Source organism: Mus caroli, unplaced genomic scaffold, assembly GCF_978045245.1.
Source record: "Mus caroli unplaced genomic scaffold, Mus_caroli_1 scaffold_2, whole genome shotgun sequence".
NCBI lineage: Eukaryota > Metazoa > Chordata > Mammalia > Rodentia > Muridae > Mus > Mus caroli.
The window spans coordinates 111,137,112-111,160,350 of NW_028227257.1; the positions used below are offsets into that span (position 1 = coordinate 111,137,112).

At 42.6% G+C, this 23,239-nt stretch overlaps 1 protein-coding gene across 1 annotated transcript in view; it reads left to right on the forward strand.

Moving 5' to 3' along the window:
• The window catches only part of Lrp2 (LDL receptor related protein 2), a 164,372-nt gene extending 143,640 nt beyond the window's left edge, over positions 1-20,732 (forward strand). Inside the window, exons 64-79 of the mRNA XM_021184968.2 lie at positions 1,692-1,823; positions 2,625-2,756; positions 4,090-4,233; positions 5,562-5,727; positions 7,234-7,362; positions 8,064-8,284; positions 8,948-9,124; positions 10,562-10,681; positions 12,625-12,715; positions 13,437-13,504; positions 13,653-13,770; positions 14,470-14,599; positions 15,337-15,438; positions 16,987-17,115; positions 19,027-19,098; positions 19,266-20,732. Of these exons, the coding sequence (XP_021040627.1) occupies positions 1,692-1,823; positions 2,625-2,756; positions 4,090-4,233; positions 5,562-5,727; positions 7,234-7,362; positions 8,064-8,284; positions 8,948-9,124; positions 10,562-10,681; positions 12,625-12,715; positions 13,437-13,504; positions 13,653-13,770; positions 14,470-14,599; positions 15,337-15,438; positions 16,987-17,115; positions 19,027-19,098; positions 19,266-19,424 (2,090 nt within the window). The 3' untranslated portion in view covers positions 19,425-20,732. The remainder of the gene's footprint in view (positions 1-1,691; positions 1,824-2,624; positions 2,757-4,089; positions 4,234-5,561; positions 5,728-7,233; positions 7,363-8,063; positions 8,285-8,947; positions 9,125-10,561; positions 10,682-12,624; positions 12,716-13,436; positions 13,505-13,652; positions 13,771-14,469; positions 14,600-15,336; positions 15,439-16,986; positions 17,116-19,026; positions 19,099-19,265) is intronic.
• Positions 20,733-23,239: the final 2,507 nt, after the last annotated feature.

Here is a 23,239-nt window from a genome sequence, read left to right on the forward strand (position 1 = left end):
GGGACAGGATCACCAGGCAAGAAAGAGAAAAGAGAATTTGGACAGACTCCAAGCTGTGAGGAATCTATCCTGGATAATCTAGACCCAGAAAATTAGGGATAAGAATAGCCATTTAGCAAGCTCCAACACAAACAAACTATTGATCATCTTTTGCTGTATTATAAAGGCAATAAAGTCTAGAGATGTTAATAAGTAGAGGCTGGGTGTAGCTCATATTCATGTTGTAGAGTTACACGCATGTTTAGCATGTGCAAAAGCCCAAGGTTGAAGGCTCAAGGTTCAATCCCCAGCACCAGAAGAAATGAATTTCTCTGAATCCGAAAACCAAGAAAGGTTTACTCTTTTTTTGTACATTAATTTCTACATTTAATATACTATTTTAAGCAATGTAACAATCTTTTTTCCATTTGTTTTTAGATATTTCCCACAGTAAAGTATCATTTGAAACCTTGGCTCTTCATAACAACCCTTAATATAAATAATCAAAACTCCTCATTTCTGAGATATATGCTTCCTTTTATATTTTAACATGTCTCAAAATGAAGTATATCTTACAAATTATAACGTGTCATATCACAAGCTATCATTTTCTGTATCACTGATGGTGTCTCAGTGCTAACTTAGAGATTTAAGATAGTACAGTATTTCTTCTTCCTTAATGTTGAAAATATAATTATGCTTTTAAAAAAAAACCTATCAGTGCTATAATCCTTAATCACAAATCTTAGTGCATAATTTTATCCCTTCCTAGGGGAAACTCATTAATAAAGTAACAGTAAAAAAAGATGTGAATGTTATTTGTATTGATTATTTTCTGTGTTGCTGGTGATGGAGCTCAGGGCCTTCTGAATGCTGGGTAAATTCCTTACCACTAAACGACAATGGCGGTCAAACAGGAGTATTGTTAAAGTAGTTTAAGATATATACATATTCTAAGATTTCTGTTATATATACTAATTTAAGGCTTTATATATGAACTAGACAAATTCCTTGACAGATACAAACAGTAAACTGTATTGAAAAATATAAAAGGAAACCTGAACTTATTTAAGAATGTGTAGTTGTTGGGAATTCAGTCAGTCTTTGTTATAAGCATTTTGTGTATGTAAAGAGCATAATATGGTTGCATATTACTACACCTTGATAGCTACCCTTTCAATTAATTAGTTAATACTTGGCAAAATTATAACTGTAATTTTGTTCTAACCTGTCTGTCTGTCTGTCTCTCTCTCTCTCACATACACACACACACACACACACACACACACACAGTTTGTCTGTCTGTCTGTCTGTCTGTCTCTCGAGCACACACACACACACACACACACACACACACACACACAGAGTTTGTGTGTGTATAAAATATACATACTATCTATCTACCTAATTGCATTAGATGAATGAGCAAGAACATGCAATGTTAGCTGTGGAATCTCTGGTTTCATAATTTCTGACTCTGGTTTTGGACACTGTGTCTGAGGTTGAGCCTGGTAGTGCTGTATATGGTGGGACCATTGCACATTTGTGTAGAGAACATCCAGGCCTTTTACAGACAGAACAAAGGTCCCCTCTCATTTCAGGGCTTCTGGAAAAGGATCATCTGAAGGTGCTGCATAGTTGGTCATGTATCTGTGTGCTTGTGGCTGACCTGTTGTACCCTTCACTTATGATGCTGAGATTTTGTTTTCCAGATCTAGGAGAAAATAGAACATGTGCTGAAAAAATATGTGAACAGAACTGCACCCAGTTAAGCAATGGAGGATTTATCTGCTCCTGCCGACCTGGGTTCAAACCTAGTACTTTGGACAAAAATTCATGTCAAGGTAGAACATTTTTCCTTCCATTGTTATTTAGAGAACTTTGCTTTTTTTGTTGTTTGTTTGTTTTAGGTTTTCCACCTATTGCCTTTTAGTTAAGCCACTGTGTTATTTCCTTAATGGGTTGACCTCCTGGTGTTGTCATTTTGGTGCACAGTGTCAATAAAGGAGGTTTTGGTGGTAATGACTGCTTAAAACCACCAGAAGTCAAAAATCTCAATGTCTTTGTCAAAACCCATGTGTTTATTACATACCTACTTAGGCAACGCATAAAATAAGTTCTGTGGCATGGGCTCAGAAGGTAGCTCATCAAGACGAGAGATGCCTGCGATTTTAGGTCTCTTTTATCATGTATATTACTGTGTCTAATTCATATGTCGTTCTATACTAGGGACTGAACCTAGCAATCTACCATAAAGCTATTTTTCCAACCCATCAGAGATGATTTAAAGAATTCTTATGGTTACTTAAGCAGGTCAGTTGTTACACCAAATCGGTGACTCTTCTTGAAGCTGTTTAGTTATCAGAAGGGAAGCAATGCCAAATATCGACCATGCAGATGTTTTTAGCAAGGAAACATTTGCGTGAAGTCATGCAGCTTTAGTTAAAATAGCCCTCTGTCCACTGCTGACCAGCTTGGGGACTTTAGGCTCAGTAGCTATCCATTGAAGTTTTCTTTTTTATTGTGGAACGTCTTCAACATATTTTGGTCTCATGTACACTCTTCTTGGTTCTCATTGCTTGGGAAGTCTAATTCTGAACGAGACAGAATATGTGTTGCATTCTTGGCTTTTATTTTGCCTGCAGACATCAATGAATGTGAGGAGTTTGGCATTTGCCCCCAGAGCTGCCGAAACAGCAAAGGAAGTTATGAATGTTTCTGTGTCGATGGCTTCAAGTCTATGAGTACCCACTATGGAGAACGCTGTGCAGCTGATGGTACGATGGGTTCATGTTTGGAACAAGTCACCTCTGGGGGACATCAGTACTGACATACCAGAAAATTAATTTCCACATTTCATAGTCTCTGCTTCTTCTTCCTTCCTTCCTTGCTTCCTTCCTTGCTTCCTTCCTTGCTTCCTTGCTTCCTTGCTTCCTTCCTTCCTTCCTTCCTTCCTTCCTTTCTTCCTTCTTTCTCCTCCTCCTCTTCCTCCTCTCCTTCCTCCTCTTCTTCCTCTCCTTCCTCCTCCTCCTCTTCCTTCTCTTCCTCATCCTCCTCCTTTTTTTTTTTTAATCTATCTGGAGACAGGGTTTTCCTGTGTATCCCTGGCTGTCCTGGAACTCACTTTGTAGACCAGGCTGGCCTCGAACTCAGAAATCTGCCTGCCTCTGCCTCCCAAGTGCTGGAATTAAAGGCATGTGTCACCACGCCCAGCTTGGTTCTAGACTTTAAGAAATGTATCGAGAACATGTGTTCGGAAGGTCTACCCTACACATAGCCTAAGCTGGTGTTTAAGGTGCATGGCTGTCAAGCATTTGAGAACAGAAACGAGAGTGAGGTCATTTGAACAGCTGGTCCTGCAACTAAGTAGCAAATTAAAGGAAAAAAGTTTAAATCTTTTAACTAAGGGAATAGCTGAAATAAATTAGAATATTCATCTAAAGCATAATGTCAAGTCTGAGGAAATATATGAAATGAACTTTTAAAAGTCACTTAAATTACATTTGATTGACATTTTGCAAGTAAATTAAAATTTAAAAATTTTAGAGAAGTATTTTGGGATGAGTCACCGTCGAAAGAGTTTAAAAAACAAAACAAAACCTAAAAATCCAAGAACAAGCTGTCTTGCCTCTCATTAGCCAGCAGTTAAATTGGGCTGTGGAGGTGATTATCTGTTAAGACAATCACAAAACCTGTCAGTCAAGAGCCAGGGCAGAGAGCTCCCTGGGATGCTCTCAGCAGGACCTTGAAAACTGTATTTCTTCGTGAGTCTCCATGTCTATCTAGTTCTTATCAGTAGGTGGGGGAAACACTTGGGTAAAAATGGGCTTTTTTTCTTTTTTTGAGGTCGTCTTGTCTAAACTGCCATTGGGGACAAGTAAATAAACACATATATAAATTAATTTTAAAACATAAAACTGATGCTTACATCTGGATTTTGAGTTCAAGGGTAGCCAGCTGTGAGGGTCAGATTCCTCTAAAAGTAACTCGTCCTTCTCCCTCCTCCTCATCCCTGCCCGCAAGGGAAACACCTATAGTGCATTTCATGCCTACTTCTTAAACATCTCAGTGGCATTCAGAGAGACAAAGCAGCCCTCTGTTTGTTTATAGGAAGCCCTCCTCTCTTGCTCCTGCCTGAGAACGTCCGCATCCGGAAGTACAATATCTCCTCCGAGAAGTTCTCAGAGTATCTGGAAGAGGAGGAACATATCCAAACGATTGACTACGACTGGGACCCCGAGGGCATAGGCCTCAGTGAGTATGAGACTCACAACCATTGGTCATTGCATTGGTTTTCTTGATTCTTGGATGGTGAATTTGTGGGGATTGCCATTTCATATCGAGTGGAGTTTTGTTGCCTGATTGGAAGGGCAGGCTCCTGCCCAGCGCGCCCCTGGATTTTCACAGTGTACTTGGGTCCCCGTCAGGTTTTCTTGATTTCCCACTGAAGCTTCTCCCCACCTCTCCTTGTATTTTAAACCCCCTGTCTGCACACACTGCTGTCCTTCCTTTCTACCATGGCATGGGGCAGATTTCTGAGCACCGACGTCACTGCTGTGACATTCTGCCAGAGTCCCACAAAAACCCACCATGAGGCAATAGCATTTTATATGCGCTTCTAGACACATGCTACATGCCTTTTGCCGCTAGTTGTTCGAATGACTCTTCTAATTGTGTGCCCTTTGGAGACTGAACCAAATTCATCTCTACATACCCAGCTCCTGACCTGGTATCTCCTGTAGACAATATATGCAGTGGGCACTAAAAGATCTTGGCAAAATGAAGAGAAAAGTGAACAGTGCTTGTCATTGGGCATGGTCTTCTGCCCTTCTGTCCTGTTTTCTGGAGTTATGACATCAAGCAATCGTTACAATTCTTTAGATCTTAATTTTTTTTTAGGCAGTAAAGTGTTAATAATGATCTCATTCTTATCTACCTGAGAGTGTTTTTTTTGGGGGGTGGGGGAGTAAATATGATAACACGTGAAATGTTTATGATCTACTAATAATGATGCCAATGTGAAACTTATTATGGTATTTTCACATTTATTTATGCAATGCAATATTTTTCTTTTCAACTCTAAGTTTATTTCAAGAATGATACCTGTTTAGGAAAGAAGTGTTTGCCCAATGCACTCTGAATTTCAGTCTTAGTCTTTGTGTGCTCAGATTAACTTCTATGTTTGGTGGGTAGGGGGAAGGAGAATTAGAAGTTAAAAGTTTCCTGAACTACTAGGTAGTGGGCCCCTGTCTTGGGTGGGGGGCACAATCTTTGTATGTATGCATGCATGTTTGTTTGTTTATTTTATTAGATATTTTCTTTATTTTTGTATGTTTATTTATATATTATATATTTATAATAACTTTCCAGCCTTTTGGTTTCGGTCAAGTATAAAATAACGCTTGTATCTTGTCGTAGCAGAGGAAGTTATACATTGAATCTTTCTAGTTCAAGTATAGTGTGTATTGAGGTTTGATATAAGGGAGTTAATTGTATTATGAAAGTGAGGAGGTCGAGAGACCACTCACTGCATGACTCTATTAGACCCATTAGACCCACTCTTACTGTGCACTTCTCCCTAGGCGTTGTATACTACACTGTGCTGGCACAGGGCTCTCAATTCGGTGCAATCAAACGTGCCTACCTTCCCGACTTTGAATCTGGTAGCAACAATCCCGTCCGTGAAGTTGACCTGGGCCTGAAATATTTAATGCAGCCAGATGGATTAGCCGTGGACTGGGTTGGAAGGTAAGTCTGTCACTCATCTCTCTTGCCCATTTCATTTTCATAAAGGAGTGCTGCTTCCCCACAGTGCGTGTGTTATAATGGTGAGCTCATGATATGTGTGTATATGTGTGGGAGCATCTCTGTGTTTGGAGGGTATAGTAATAATAGGCTTTGTACTTGAGGGTGGCAGAGGAGAGGTTGGAGGAATGAGAAGGAAGAGGGCAGTGGTAAAATTTTAACCAAAAAAATGAATTTAAAAATAAAATAAAAACAAAGCAAAAAGTAAAAAAAAAAAAAAAATAATGGTGAGCTAGCAGCTAGACCAGATCAGCCCTGCATGGGCCTGCTCTGACCACAGCCATCATCCCTGCTTGCCTCTGTATGCAATACAAACACCGTCCTTTTCTATATTCAGTGCATACCACAAGATTCTATGTTAGATGTGAGAGCTCTGAGTTCCAAGACTAACTGTGAGTATGGCCGTGTTCTTCTTCAAGTGTATTACTTTGGGATTAAAACATCGAGTCTGGTAATTATTTGAGAAAAAGAACAAGCCACAGTTTTTAGTAGCCAAGCTAGCTGATACCAGCTGGAAAGTTAATAGAGCCTTTACCTTTGTTCTGTTCTGTTGGAGCATCTAGTTGGCTCACAGTTTGTATGACCCCTTGCTTAGAACCCTCCATAAAATCTTGCTCACACTGATGCCTGGTATGTAAGTGTTACCAACAACTCCTTTCCCGGGAAGAGGCCTGTATGGGTCAGTCACTGGTGGGTGAGTGTCTTAGCCTTGAAAATGAAGCAAGACTGGGAAGCCTCAGTGGCTCCCTACCTGCCTGCCTAGATGAAGAATAGGGAGTCATTTGAAGTACAAATTCATTTTTCCCTTTAACCATCTTGTCCTGGGAGACTTGAGCTTCTCCAAAGAAGTTAATTGAGTCCCCAGTGTGCCTGGAGGCTAACAGAAGGCTCACCCTCAGCATGTTCTGCCAGGAAGCCAGGCCTTAGAGAACCATTACAGAAACCTCTATCTGTTAACTCACCTGCAAGAAAAAAATAGCATCCCTCCTTCTCATCAGCAGATGTGGGAGCTGACACTGCAGGAGTTCATTCTGTTTGACAGAGAATGAGCTTGCAGCCTTAGACATGGAAATAGGGCAAAGCTAGCCTTGCTGGAGTTTTTCTTTTGAAATGTTATTTCCACTCATCTTTGGGACTGATGCTCAGTTCTTCTGATTACACTTGGGCTCATTGCCAAGGCAGGAGGGGGGGTAGGGGAAGTGGGGGGTGGGGAAGAGACCCATGGGCAGTAAGGATGAATGCCTTAATCTGCCTGTGGAAGCACATGACTCATAAAAATTGAGATGGGTGGTCAATCTACTTGCCATATCCTCTGCAAGCACTGATACAGCGTCTGAGTGTTTGTTGCCCTGGCTAGAACTTACAAATCAAATCTTTTCACATTTACATTTCTTTTTAAGTGATTGGTCCCGGCTTTTCTATTGTTTAACTCTGTCCCTCTACATTCAGGCATATTTACTGGTCAGATGCTAAGAGTCAACGGATTGAGGTGGCTACCCTTGATGGAAGGTACCGGAAGTGGCTGATCACCACCCAACTGGATCAACCAGCCGCCATTGCTGTGAATCCTAAGCTAGGGTAAGTATTTGAAGAGATGCTCCCAGTCAATGTATAGTTTCTACTGGAGAAATTCCACTTTGGGATATACATGAGAATCCATCTGCTTACACAAATCCTTTTTCTGCACTTTCATTTAGATGCATTCAAAAGTATCTTGCTGATTGGAATTCAGCTGGCAATTTGGTCTAATTTACTGGCAATAAAATTTGATTTCCAAAGTATGAAACATACGCAAAAGGCATGTTCATACACATACATTACTTACTTATAGAAATGCTGCAATTGGTAGCTGACCTCACTATGAGAGAGAACTAGTTTGGTCTTTTCCTCTTGATTTTTGACATTTCCATGGATATTTAGCAAGCACTTTGCCTATTTGGACAGGACTAGTGTCCTGTATTTGTATTTCAAACACTGAGTTATTATTACTTTGATTTTATTGTCTTCCCTATGTGAAATCATGGCCCTTGGGCACTCAGCAGTGATGCTTAAAAGAACATCTAACCCTGAGAAGATCTAAGTCTTACCATGGACTTGACCTTAGCACCAAACTATGCTTCTTGTCTAACATATCTTGGAAATAAAGCCACATCTTTATAGAAACAGTGTTACTCACACTCAGGAAAGCAGTTGGTTGCGCCATCAGACGCTGATGCTTCCCACAAAGTGAGGAAGCTCCACCAGATAAGTTGCTTCAATTAGGACATTTTTCGTTACAGGCTCATGTTCTGGACTGACCAGGGAAAGCAGCCTAAAATTGAGTCTGCCTGGATGAATGGGGAACACCGCAGTGTTCTGGCTTCTGCAAACCTTGGCTGGCCAAATGGTCTTTCCATAGATTACCTGAATGATGATCGAATCTATTGGAGTGACTCCAAAGAAGATGTTATTGAAAGCATAAAATACGATGGGACTGACAGGAGACTCATCATAAATGAAGGTTAGCAGTTAGCTAAGATTTGCATATCAGTAATGTTCTAATGTATTTCTACAGTGTCTTAGGATAGGGTTTATGTAATCCCACAGATTTGTTTCCATCAGCACCCAGCTGCTGTATTAAATTCAAACTAATTCACAATAATCCTTTTTATATTTTTACAGATCAGATCAAGAAAGAACTAAGGTTTCTGCTAGGCTCCTCTGAGATTGTGTTTTCCATATGTTTAGTCATGTGTGTTTTTACTAATATGCATAAACTGCTTCTAGACTTATTTATTTTCCACGTGCTAGCTTGTTCTCATTTTCCATGTGCTTGCCTGTCCTTGTGTTCAACTAGAAACATGTAGAATGGCGTATTTTGTTACAGACATCCAATAATCCAGTACCTACCACCTTTCTCCTAACTGGCCGGTATGCTCTTAACATTCAAAGTGGGAGATGGGGAGGGACTTAGTTCATCACTTGGTGATAACTCAGCAGCTTAAAGTCAGCCCATTTATATGGACTCAGTTTAATTTATCTTGAACTCTCGAGGTAACACTTCCAGAAAGTCTGCCCAAATATGCTACATGATTACTTGGAGCCCAATGCCAATGGGCACAGTTAGTATGCTGGGTATTGTGTCTCATTAGCTCTCTTTTGTCTCTCCACTATTGCTGTGCAGCAATGAAGCCCTTCAGTCTAGACATCTTTGAAGACCAGCTCTTCTGGGTAGCTAAGGAAAAGGGAGAAGTGTGGAGACAAAATAAATTTGGGAAAGGGAACAAAGAGAAATTGCTGGTGGTGAACCCCTGGCTCACTCAAGTCCGCATCTTCCATCAACTGAGATACAACCAGTCAGGTAAATACCAGCCTTGGGAAGAGATGGTCCTCGTGGACCAGACACCTTATTTAGGAATACTGTCTATAGTGTTAGTGGATGATAAGGGCTATGATGGGGGAGTGGGTCTGGGTGGGTGCTTAAACATTTTGAATGTAGAAAGAGAACATGGTAGGATGAATGAAGTTATTATCTCAAACGTGCTAGATTGCCATTCACTCTGGACACTCCTTAAATTTTAGCATGGATCAGACTGGCAGACCCTGTTAAACATGGCTTGCTGTGCTCTACCTGTTGGGTGTTCAAAGTTCTCAGTCATCTTGTGCATTATGATGGTTCAGGAAAATGTGAAACCAGTTCCCCGGTCTTTTGCTACTCGGCAGCCTGAGCACAGACATCATCAGGCGTAGATCAGTTACAATGCAGATGCTTAGACTTCACTTGAACTTCTAAAGCAGAATCTGAATTTATGCAGATGTCATATCACATTAAAATGTGAAGAACTCTACTCTAGAAAGCTGACAAAATAGTCAATTGGGGCAGATTTTAGATGTGGCTTTTGTAATGTGTCTTATTGTCTGATGTCTATGCCTCAACTAAGGTTGTCTTTTGGATGGTGGTAAATAAAGAACACAGAATGTGAGTCTGAGAAAGGATCCGGAAAACATGAGTCTAATTTAGCCCTTGGATCCTTCACAATTTGTGTGGAAGTATATTTCAAGTGATTTTAAAACATGAAGAATTTTAAAATGGTTGTAGTTGGGATCCATCCCAATGTAATGTTTTGAGTGGCTCCCACCTCATTCTGTCAAATCAGTTATAAGTACCCTTTTTATTTAGAAAGAAACTGAAGCCCACAGTAAAATTCTTTCCAGAAGGTTTTATAGAAAGCTCACCCAGGATGGGCACTGGGTAGACTTGATGCTATGACCCACCCAGATTTGGGCAGTGACGTCTTGTTATAAGACTTGGGATCCAGCCAGGCAGTGGTGGCGCACACCTTTAATCCCAGCACTTAGGAGGCAGAGGCAGGTGGATTTCTGAGTTCAAGGCCAGCCTGGTCTACAGAGTGAGTTCCAGGATAGTCAAGGATACACAGAGAAACACTGTTTCGAAACAAACAAAACAAGCAAACAAACAAACAAAAAGACTTGGGATCCATTGATCTCTTGAGTCATTATTACTTATCACTAATAGATGTTAAGATTATGCCTGCACCAAGCACTCACTAATTTTCCAACAGCAGAGATGAATAGCAACAATGGAGACTGTGACTAGCACTTTGGTAGGGTGGCACAGATGGTAGTGTAGGTGAGTGTGGGTCTCCAGATGGCCTAGAGGTCCTGGATGCTGCTTGGCTGTGCTAAGGCGGAGCAGAGCCACATCAGTTAGTAGGCATACTTTGGCTGATGTACCCAGTCTCCTGTCAGGACCTAACTGTTTTCATCTCTTTTCCAGTGTCCAACCCTTGCAAGCAGGTCTGTAGCCACCTCTGCCTGCTGAGACCAGGAGGCTACAGCTGTGCCTGTCCCCAAGGCTCCGACTTCGTAACTGGCAGCACCGTTGAGTGTGATGCAGGTGAGAATACTCACTGCTTGGGAAGCCTGGGGCCTTCAGGAACTGTGTGATGCATCCTGTATGATGTGACTTTTGCAGATTCAAGTTGTGAGTAGCTAGAAAAGGGAATGAGGGAACCACGAAGAGCTGGGTGAGGCTCTGGGTACAGTCATGTTGCTATTTATGCTATCAAGACGTCTCAAAGAGACGGTTTTCTGTGAGGGTCTTCCTCCTTTTCTTCCTCCCAGTCACGGTAGATTTCCCCCTTTTCCCAGAATTCACTCAAGGTACAGAACTATTTCCTGAGGTGGGAGGAGCTTGCATAGAGCAGGGAGGGGCTTGAGGACAGTCCTGCTTTTCTCTCATACACATTTTAGAATTTTAAACTGTCAAAGGACTGTGTTTTGAAAGCTGGCTATGAGAAATGAGGTCCGGAATAAGGGAGCAGTGGTTTAGTTCTCATGCAGTCCTCTGCATGAGTTCTTCTTGGCAAAACCCACTTTTCAGTAGCCCTTCTAAACAGTTAATACGACAATGTGGGGATAACAACTGCCCCTAGTCAACATCCTCTGCTTAATAAGCAATCAGAAAGTCATCCTGCAGTTTACCCTGCAGCCTGTTTTATGGCTAACATCCTGGGGATGGGGGTGGGGGGTCTTCCTAAAGACTAAGCTGGTAAGGAAATGAAGAGGCAGGAATAGTTTCTATTACTGGGGGCACAAGCGTTTAAGCAAGGATTCATCCCATTTGGAGAATGTGATCAGGGTGGAAATACTGCTTTTCTTATCTCTTCTCCTACTCCATGTGTGCCTGGAGAACTGTTGACAAGATTTTGGTGTTTTTTTGAGGCTGGAGAGATGGCTTAGTGGTTAAGAGCACTAGCTGCTTGTCTACTACTCCCTCACCCCCCACCTCCCGTCCCCCTGCCCCGCCGTGATTCACAATCACCAGTCCAACTGGACAACTCCAGTCCAAGGGGGATCTTACAACTTCTGGCTTCTGAGGATGCTACACTCTGTAATAGGAGGATACCGCACTTCTGTGGTGCACAGACACACATGCAGGCAAACACAAACACTTTATAAGATTTTCATTTGAAAGAACTTTATCCAAAGTAAGCTCTCGAGTGGTAACAGTAGGGCCTTGATGTGGTCTATTGTTAATTAACTCATTAGTTAGTTTCAGTGCTATTTATCGAATGTCCACTCTATACTAGGTATGATTGAAAGTACCAGAGATAATAGAAATGAGCAAGCAGACAAGTCCCTTCTCTCATTGAGTTTACTAGCTAGTTGTACAATAAACCAAGAAGCCTATGAATATGTAACAACACAGGTGGTTACATATGGTTGCCTTGGCTAGCCTCTCTGATAAAGGGAACATTGAGTAGAGACCTATAGAGCCCAGAGGGTAGACAAACTCCTCAAATAGAATGCACATGTGATAAATGCTCAACCAGGGAGAGTGCTGGGGCCGAGCCAGGAGCAGGAATCCAGAGGAGGTGTCCTCATCAAGTAAGGGTATCTCTTGCTAGCTGTCCCTCGGGTGCTTGTGTGTCTGTCTGTGTCTGTGTGTCAGCCTCTTGCCTTCTCCCATGCCGATGTTCCGGAGTCTTGGGTTGCAGTTTCAACCTGTGTTGGAATTAAACTCTCGGATCTAATGGTTCCCAGAAGAGAATCTGGAGAGTTTTAGGTGACATAATGTATGTCCTGGCTTAAGCATCCCCTCATTGTTAAGAGGAGGAGAGTGCTATGAAGTTTCTCTCTGCAAGCATGTATAATTCCCCAAGATCTTATCACCGTTTAGGAATTTCATTTGCCTTAGGGAGCAGGGGCTACCCTGGCAAGGTCAGCTGGCCTGACCCTCCGCATTCCCCATCTCAGTCCTGGGTGGGTTTTGCATGATGCAATGCTCGGCTTCGGTGTGTGGCTGACTAACCCATGCGTGGCTTTTCCTTTCTGCAGCCAGTGAACTCCCCATCACCATGCCTTCCCCATGCAGGTGCATGCATGGAGGAAGTTGCTATTTTGATGAGAATGACCTCCCCAAATGCAAGTAAGTGTGACTCTCGGTCCCAGCTGTTGACCTTGACTCTTTAAGGGAACCTGAGATCTCAGTATAGTTGGGAAAAACAAGTACTAGAGGCTCGTCCAATTCCCCATTTCCCATCTAACCAGCTTCTCCTCCTTTGGGGGAATCTGAGGGAGGCAAGGCATCACTTCCCAAATCATAACTGGCATAACCCTCACCTGAAGATCTGGCTCAAATGCCTATGTGCATTCTCAGGGGTACTGCATTTCTAACAACTCTTGGAAATGCCGTAGTCATGTTAAAGAGTGAGGAGTTAGAGAGAAGACAGCAGTATGTCTCCACATGCCACCTCCCACCTCACCTGGGAGGATGGCTTAGGATACGAGAGAGCAACTGACAGGAGAGATGCTTTAATACAAAGATCATGACTATCTGGAGGGAAACCATCATTGCAGAGCAAGATGAATTGTCTTTTCCTCCTTGAAAGTGGTTGGAGGATGGCACACTGCCACCATGTCTACACTCCCTTTCTAAGGAAGAAATGCATGGAGCAGAGGAGCCAGTAGGCTTATGCCATGAGACTGACCTTCTAAGTACTACACCACTGCTAGTGGCTTTCTAGAATGAGTGCAGAATAAGCATATGTGCTCCTCATGCATCAGGGCTGCACTGCCTGTTCCTTATGCAGCGCTGGATCAGGGCTCTCTCTGCCTCCAAAGGTAACTACGTCTCTTTCTGATTCCAGGTGTTCTAGCGGCTACAGTGGAGAGTACTGTGAGATTGGGCTCTCGAGAGGCATCCCTCCAGGGACGAGTAAGTGTCAGAAATATGGTGACCTGCACCAGTCGCAGCCTCCCATCTTCCTTTTCACCCCGTCTTTGAAGGGCCACTGGTGAGCCTCTCTAGTGCTTCCTTGTTTGTCAAGGTGCTGATGCTGGCTTTCTGCTTCTTCCCTCTGCAGCAATGGCTGTTCTGTTGACATTCGTGATAGTCATCATTGTTGGGGCTCTGGTGCTCGTTGGATTCTTTCACTACAGGAAAACTGGCTCCCTTTTACCCTCTCTGCCCAAGCTGCCAAGGTCAGTTTCATTAGAAGGCATGTAATAAGCCTGTGTACGACAAATTTTTTTAGAGGATTGATAGCTCACCTGTTCTCATGATCTCAGGGTAGTCTTCATTTTTTTGCTCATTTTCTTTCTTTATTTTATATATGTGATGAGTACACTGTAGCTGTCTTCAGACACACCAGAAGAGGGCATCAGATTCCATTACAGATGGTTGTGAGCCATCATGCAGTTGCTGGGCATTGAACTCAAGACTTCTGGAAGAGCAGTCAGTGCTTTTAACTGCTGAGCCATTTCTGTAGCCCCTTTTTGCTTACTTTTATGAGGCAAGATTTATTTCTCATGTGACCTCCACCTTGCTCTGGGACCACACGTATGAGCCACCATGTCCCTCAGTTGTGAGAACTGAGAGCATTCACTGTCAACCCCTTCTTCATGGAGTCTCCCCTGAAGCTTGTGCTGCAGACGGTATTTTATCATGTAGGGCAGGAGAGGGCAGAGCTAGCTGCTGGTTGCTTGGCTTTCTTCTAGTGACCCCTAGTTCTTGTTCCGATCTTGTGTTTGGGCATGTGCTTTCATGTGCACTTGGGGAGAGAATTGCACATAGAAGACTCAGTAATATGGAAGGAAAGTAATCACTACAAAAACAAAACAAAACAAAACAAAACAAAAAACCGTAATAACAACACAACACATGGCTTTGTTTCATTTCAGCTTAAGCAGCCTTGCCAAACCCTCTGAAAATGGAAACGGGGTGACTTTCAGATCAGGGGCTGATGTGAACATGGACATCGGTGTGTCTCCTTTTGGCCCTGAGACAATTATTGACAGATCCATGGCAATGGTGAGCGCAGCCTCTGTGGAATCAGTTGAAGTCTTTCACTTAAGCTAATTGATGGAAGAAACCCTTCTTACAAGGAATAAAGCTGACCTTGGGGACATGGGGACACTAGCATGGATACAGTCTGTGCTCTGTAGGCCATTGAAGGAAAATGGCTCTACCATGTAACAGCTATTCATGGATAGGCAAGGAGCTGACTTTTTCTCGCTCCCTGTATAGAACAGGGACTTATCTACCTCTTATGAAAGCCAGGTGGCACAGTCTGGGATGGGTCTAGGACAGCCTTGACCTCATGGGGGCTTTTTGTAATCTAGAAACCTACTTCCAGTGCTTTGTCTCCACCTCCAGTCATCCTCACCTCTGTCTGAAAGAACAGTGTTCTTCATGCTGCCTTATTTCCCTCTATCTTCTTCCACCACCTCCCTCTTCTTCAGTATTCCAGCCCAAGTGCATTAAGTCCATTAAAGAACCAGAGGGGATTCAGCTATAGGAAGGGGATTTGTGCTTTCTGGAGCAGATGGCTTAGCTCATTTTTTACTAGAAGAAACAATAGTTTGTTACTTAGATGCCCCTGGGTCTCTGAGGCTATTTTCTCCCGCCTACCCTCTCTAAGACTTCATATTTTGAGTAGCTTGGTGAAGGTGTCTGGTGTACATCCAGGTATGAGGGAGATGCCTTTCTGTCTGAAGCAGATCAACGGGTATGACCTCTCTCTCTCTCTCTCTCTCTCCTCCCACCAGAATGAACACTTCGTCATGGAGGTAGGCAAGCAGCCTGTGATATTTGAAAACCCAATGTATGCAGCCAAAGACAGTACTTCCAAAGTGGGCCTGGCAGTGCAGGTGAGATGTCCTCCCACGATCTGTTTTCAGCCATCGTGGCTGCTGGGTCTTTCTGTGTTGCAGAATGCAGGCCTCTAACCTGCCCTCCTAATGGGAGGAAGCGCAGTGGCCTGCATCTCAGCTTCACCATCCACAGTCACAAAGCTGCACCCGGATACAGCCCTGGCAATAGTCAGAGCCCTGTGTCGTGGCAGAGATGTGAGGCTTAGTAGCCATGCTGGGGGGCGTTCACTGTTCTCAGTCATTCCTAGTCACCCGTGCCAGAGCAAGGGGTGTGAGTCTATTAGAGATCCTGGAGGCATAGGGCCCTATGACAGAAACAGGGAACTATGTCATAAATGAATGGCTGAGAGACGGTATCATGAGGCTGCTATCTGAGAGGGCTAAAGTGAGAGGGACGGCCTGTTCTGAAGAGTAGAGAGGTCTGAAGTTAAGATTTGCTCCGAAGGCTTATTACTCTGTACCTGTAAGAGAAGCTGGAAGGAGAGGCAGGTGCTTCCCATTAACCTGGACTAATGGCTCAGCTGGTTCTAGATCCATCAGCTTTTGGCCTGTCCTTCCTTTGTCTATGCAGCTACAGGAAAGAGCCATCAGTGTTTGCTAGTGATTTCTGATTCAACATGTAGTATATTTTAATATGAAGTGATAGAAATATTTCTTTCAAAATGAGCTCTTTCTTAAGAGCAAAAAGATTTGAATCTTGAAAGAGTCTTGTCTGCTCTTTGATAATGCATCGTGGGATAGGGATGACATCTCATCTGGTATTTTTCACATGAAATAAAGTGAGGCCATGCATACAAACAAAATGGTGAATGTCAAATACAAGGAGTATACTGACTTCCTTGTAACTATCTATTCAGGGTGATATGGGTTTAAGGAATAGCTGCGTAATTATGTGAATTTGACAAAAATAGAAAAGTATTACGGCCATTTGCTTACTGTGTTTTAAAATTCATCCTCTTTTAGGTAGTCCTCAAGTTTGCTCATTTTATTCTTTTTGCTATTTATTTATTTATTTATTTATCTTTGGAAACATAGTCTCACTGTGTCCCCCAGGCTGGCCTCAGACTCACAGATATTTGTCTGCCTCTGCCACTGCTTGGATTAGTGTTGTAGCTACACACCTGACCACACTCATTTTTTTCCTTAATATTCAAAGAGGATTCTGTGCGCTGCGTCTGTGTGGCTGCTCATGCTGTGACTTAGTGTTGTTACTTAGCTAGCACTTGGTTGCCAGTATGCAACTAGAACACCTTTTATTACAAATTATGGTTAAGGTGGGAATGAAGGATGTAGACAATATAGCAGGGGTTACATCAATGTGGGTGTGACATTGAGGGGTGTCCTCGCCTGCCACAGTTGATATCTTAGGTGTCTTGGTGGTTGTTGCACTTATTTGGGGAAGGTGGGAGTGGTATTTAGTTTACAGCTGCTAGTGTCACTTATCAGATTGAAAAGGTCCGTGACTGTGTCTGTGGGGGATAAGGTGGCAAACAGAATCCAGATCTACTGATTCACATATTCATTTCTTCTTTCAAAACCGTGTAGGGACCGTCAGTAAGCTCACAGGTGACTGTATCAGAAAATGTGGAAAACCAGAATTATGGAAGGTCCGTAGATCCTTCTGAGATAGTTCCAGAGCCAAAGCCAGCCTCCCCTGGAGCTGATGAAACTCAGGTAATGATTACTGACTCATGAAAAGAAATTTGCAAAGAACTTTGACATTTCTGAGTTGATGCTAACCCACGGAAGACTACATACATAAAAATGAAAAAAAAATTGTAGATTTAGTATGTCTTCATGAAAAGGACATAGAATCTGGGACATTTACACAACATGCACAGTAATGTGTTGAGGATACATATAAAAGAGTGCACCTTTCCAAGTTGCTCTTAGCGCCTTACTACCATTACCAATGCTGACCACCAGGTGGCACTATTTTATTACCTTGTCCTCTGTGTCCAGCTACACCTACTTGTCCATCCAACCATCCCACAAGCATTGCTGTATTTACTGTGCCAAGGAAACTAGCTCAGGAGACAAAAGTCCTGCTTGATGAATCTTTCTTTATCATATTTGCTATATCTTCACATATCCTAGAATATTTGGGATGCAGTTTAACAAGCATCTTTGAAATGAAATTGTATTAAATGGACAGTGTGCTGCTAGCTTCAAAGAACATGCATTTAGCTATCCCAGATCTACATGCTGGATTCTAGACACTCATTTTACCCCTGAGAACTGTAGTCCTTACCAGTTCCCTTCACAAGGGGATCCATGGGCAAATTGGAAACGATAGCACTTCTGGATAAAAAAACATTGTGAGACATTTAAATGTCCCTGGTCCTTGTGCAGAGAAATTCAGTGGTGTCTTCTTTAATTCAGTGTGGCTGAATTAAAAAAGAGAAAAAAAAATCACCTCTTACATGTACATATGCATAGACATGCAAACACACACACACACACACACACACACACCATAGAAAGGAAGATTTTGGTTCACTGTTTTCCTAGGGACTTTTTTCTCCTTATACTACATTTAAAAGTGGACATTGAAGATTTGTTTTCCATAGCCACCAGAATACTTGAAATATCAAATGTTCAGTCCCCAGGTCTGGCTGTACTCCAAGGCAGTGTCTGGTTTATTTCTTTATTCTTAACATTTTTTTCCAGTCAATTCTCAATCTTAGGGATCTTTCTTAGAGGTAGCTTGGTCTGTAAGGAGAGGCAATGTGGCAAGAAGCTGTTCCCTCCCCCCACTCCAGGTCCCAGAAACAGAACGGGCATGGGGGATTGTTGGGAATGAGAGTCAACCTTCGCCAGTTGCAGCATAGCTCCATGCCTCCGTCTGTGCTGCCCACTGGTTCTTGCACTGATCCAGGCCGAGACCTTCCAAGTTCTGTTCCCCAGCGTCTGTCCAGAGATCCTGTATCTGTGACCCCCTTGGCTCAGCAGAATCACTTGCTTAGGTCACCGAGAACACGAACTTCCAAAGGAGTCTCTCAAGCTTAGATTTCTTAGTAAATATGCAGAAAATACTCAGAATTCAGACCCCATCACTCAAACCTGTCATTTCCCACAAATTGCATGGACACACATGGGATCTCCTTTAGAGACGAGGACGGCCCTATTCCTCTTGTTAGCAATTACTTAATTGCATGGAGCTATTGCAGACCAAGACAATGACTTAAGGTGTTGGCCTTCTCTACTTAACTTCACATTTCCAAACGTATGGCTCACAATTTGGGTTTTCCTTGAGCTTCTAGGCTGCTCTAGAAGTCTCCTTCTGTTTTAGTGTCTTGTATACTCTGTCTCTGACTGGCTAGATGGCAGTCTTCTAGATGGCATGAGTCCAGATTCTCCATCTGCACATTTTACATTGAGGAAAGATTTTGAAATTGTTACATGAAAACACCTGAGAGAGTCTTAGCTACTGTTCAGGGACAGTTGAATAATATACTACTTAAGCCACACCCTTAAGTTAATATGCTTTCAATGGAGTTTAAAAACCTAGGAAAAGACACCAGTAAAGAAAACAAAATAGAAAACTCCATTACTGAAAACTGTCCATCTCCTCTTTCCGTTTAGGGCACAAAATGGAACATCTTCAAACGAAAACCCAAGCAGACAACGAACTTCGAAAATCCAATCTATGCAGAGGTAACTTTTAATCCCTGTTCTAAGCACAGACATTCATTGTTTGGTTAGGTTGGGCACAGATTGAGGTTATTCTGGACAAACTGACCAAGGTTAGTCCTTATACAGAACTGTTTCTGGTCATGCCGGGGACATAAAGCCATGTCATCCATGCCTTGTTGTGGTTGCAGATGGATACTGAGCAAAAAGAAGCTGTGGCCGTGGCTCCCCCTCCATCTCCTTCTCTTCCTGCTAAAGCTTCAAAAAGAAGTTCGACTCCAGGCTACACGGCCACAGAAGACACCTTTAAAGACACCGCAAACCTTGTGAAGGAAGACTCTGATGTATAGCCTTGCCAACTCTCTAGGGAAACATTTAGACACTCACTTTTGCACATATATTTTTTACAGACAAATGAAAAAGAAGTTAACATTCAATACTTTATAAAAAATATATTTTTTCTCTGTTTGCCTATAATTGAAGGTGTGTCGTGTGTCTTTTTTATTGATGCCATTCCTATTTTTACAATTATCATGAGGTACTGTGTATATCTTGCACTGATGTTGTTAGGAGGTGATGCTGTGAATATATTGTACTTGTGTAAATTTCAGAAGGATTATCACATCTCTGCCTCTGCTAATGAGAGTGCCTGCTGAGTGGGGTCGCTGAAGAATAAATGATCTGGTGAAGAAAGGAGGTGGCTTAGGGCTTTGGGTCTCTCTAAAGAAGAGATAGTACTCATGCTTCCTTTGAAACAATCTAGGAAGAAAGTCCTTTAAGCTTCATTTGTGGGTCCATTTTTACATGTCAGCACTTAATCAATAATCAATATTCAACATTACGTGTCAACCTGATTAGTAAGTGTACCGATAGGGGCCAGTGTTGGCTTCATACACTGTAGACGCTTCAGACCACACCGAAGGTACACAGAGTGATTCAGTTGGACCCTTCCACGTGCCTCTGTCTTCTAACCCCAGCTGTGACCCTAATTGCCAAGTCAACATCTGTATCTGCCATGTCATGTCCCACGCTGAATTTCTGTTTCATTGAATGAGCTCTTGCTTGACAGACCTTAAATCAACCCTTGACTGGCATCTCAGGTGTCACCTCCCTTAGTGACTGGAATTCTGGAGCTGACTGACTAAAACCAAACCTACTTCATAAAGTAGGGTGCCAAACAGATACCAGTTAATTGAAACCTCAGCTGGGTGTTTGGCTCTGGGTGCAAAATGTTATTGTATTGACTATTTATTTCCTCAGTTGACGACGAAAAGAAAGGGAAAACATTCTTACTGAGCCTTTTTCAGGTCTTTGCCTAAATCTGTACGTTTGTGTCAGGATGTACTGTATGTCCCGGCTCTTCTTCTGAGCAGTTGGTGAATTCTCTATCACAGGAACCATGGCACGAGCGTACATTTTCTATAGCAAGTAGCATTCCCGGTTTCTCTGTGCTAATATTGCACGTGTGTTAACGAATGAATGGAAGGGTGGGAGAGTGGATGAATGAAATATACTACTGATTATTTTATTCTCAAGTCCTCGAAATATTTTGTTGCTCATATTTTGAGTACCGATTGTAATTACTTTGATTAGAAAAGAAAAAGCTACTGGAAATGATGCTGCTGGAAATTTCTAATAAATGTGTATTTTATCAGATGGCTTTTGGGTCTCTGACTCCTTCTTGAGCCTTGGTCACAAGTTGCTTGAAACGGTGCTTGGTTGGTGTTTTAGTTAGGGGTTTACTGCTGTGAACAGACACCATGACCAAGGCAACTCTTATAAGAACAACATTTAATTGGGGCTGGCTTACAAGTTCAGAGGTTCAGTCCATTATCAGCAGGCATGGTGCAGGAGGAGCTGAGAGTTCTACATTTTCATTTGTAGGCTGCTATCAGAATACTGACTTCCAGGCAGCTAGGACTAGTGTATCAAAGCCCATGTCCACAGTGACACACCTATCCCAGTAAGGCTATACCTCCTAATAGTGCCACCACATTTGTTCTCTGTCACACCAATTCTTCAGTGCGTGTTTGAATGGAGACTATTATGGAGACAATCCAGGCTTCAGATTTTAACCGGATCCTTGAAAGGTTGCCCACATCTCGTCTGAAGATGAGATGGAGATGAGAAAAGGGTTGTGTTTTATTGTCCTGGTGTCCTTTGCATTTGAAATGTCACCGAGTGGAGAATGGAGCTACAGGTGAAATGTACATTTTCTGGATGCTTCTAAGAACATTCTTGTTTCAGAAAAAGGTGAAGAGCTCCTTTGCACAGTTCCCAGTATCTAGTCCCAGAATGAAGTGGATGTATGAAGTTATTCTAGTTCCAGTTTCCAGGCCTAGCTATACAAGACCTCTTTTCAGACACTTAGTTTCTCTGGAGCCTATTACAAATATATAGTTTTTCTGGAAGAACTTTAAAACAGCAATGGGAAGCCCTGGTCACTCCCTGACAATGTGCAGAGTTTTACTACAAAGAAAACAAAACTGTCCATCTCTAAGAGCATAACTGTGTATTCATTGCTTCTAATTTTTTTTTATTGTTTCTTTGCCAATTTGTAAAAATTGTACCGGGAGGAATACTTCAGTTGTGCAAGATAAGGAACTCCTTTTTGGCACAGGGGTTTTGCCAGTTTCCTCACACTTTAAAGGGCTCAAATTCAGTCCATGAAGAGCAATGAGACTTTATTTGTAACACACATACACACACACACACACACACACACACGCCTACATGCACAGAGAGTTGCATAGATTATGGTGCTAGGCTTTGGACAGAGGAATCCATGACTCTGTCGTTGTTTAGTGTGGAGACAAATTCCAGTCCTGGGTAAGCAGTATTTATCCTATAGCCAGTGAACTTTGGTTGAGTGAGTATGCCCTGTACCCTTGAGCCCCCCAAACTGCTACCTAACTCAACTTTTTCTCTTACAAAGTTAGCTGCTTCCTTTATGAAGCTGACTGGAAATATTTGTAAATTCTGGGTACTATAAAGTGTCCTCTGATGAGATAAGGAGTCAGGGATGTCCTTGCACCCCCTGGGAGTACCCCCGGACTTTAGAGCAATCTGTGACACAGAACATTGTAGAGAGATTCCATGGAAGAGAACTTTTATCAAAATCTTAGGTTATAGGAAGGAACCAATTTAGTGCTAGCTTAATCCCCTTCCTACTCAGTAATTTGTAAGTGGAAATAAGGGGAGAAAAGACTGCTCATGGCCCACTATGCAGGAAAGGTGCTCAGATCTATATTTTTACGATGGTAAATATTCTGGAGAGCCTCAGGAGTATTCCAGGAGAGGGCCCCAGTGCCAGAGTATACTGGAGATAGGAATATCCTGAGCTGTTTCAAACAGCAAAGCCTTTGGTTCTCCGTGTCAATCAGACATTGGCTAGTGATGACGCCCACAGGGTGGGGCAGCATCTTAACTGGGGCAAGCTCATTGAGAGGCTCTCCTCTGCAGCTGGGAGGGCACTTAGCATTGCAAAAGAATCCGGAGGGAAACTACCAAGTCTGAGTCTTTAACTTCCATCTAAGGATGCATGGCATCCTTTGTTTTCTGGACTGGACCACAACAGAACAATTGCCTAGTTAGGATTATATTGTGTTTAACAGCAGATTAATCTACTGTAAAGACCCAGCTTTACCTTTGTCAGACTGCTTGACCAAAGACTAACACCAGAGGAAGATTTCATCTCTTCTCTGGTACTCTCTCTTATTCTGTCTTCCGTGTTAGGTTGATTCCAGGGCTAAGTTGTTAAAGTCTGTCTTGGAGGGTGGAAGGTTGGAGTCTACTGCTTTGCTCTGGAGTAGGAGGTAGAGATGAGGAAGGATGGACTCTGACGTTTGAGGAAAGGAGAGGGATGAAAAGGGGTTCCTTTTCTGGACTGGAGTACTCTTGCTGACCAGGATTTACATATAGCTATGCTCTAAGTAGAGGAAGACGATGGTTAGCAGTCTTCTGGGAATGCAGACTTACCATGGAGTGAGGTAGCATTAGAATTCCTCAGATGAGCAGGACCCTTACTTGCCACTAGGCAGTGGTAGAGGAAGCGTGTCTTGGGTTGGTTCTATCTGATTGCAGAACAGAGTTCTGGGAGAACAAAACTGACCCGTGTTACAGAAAGGTCCTGCTGGCTTTGACTTACTGGGCTTGCTTTTCAGAT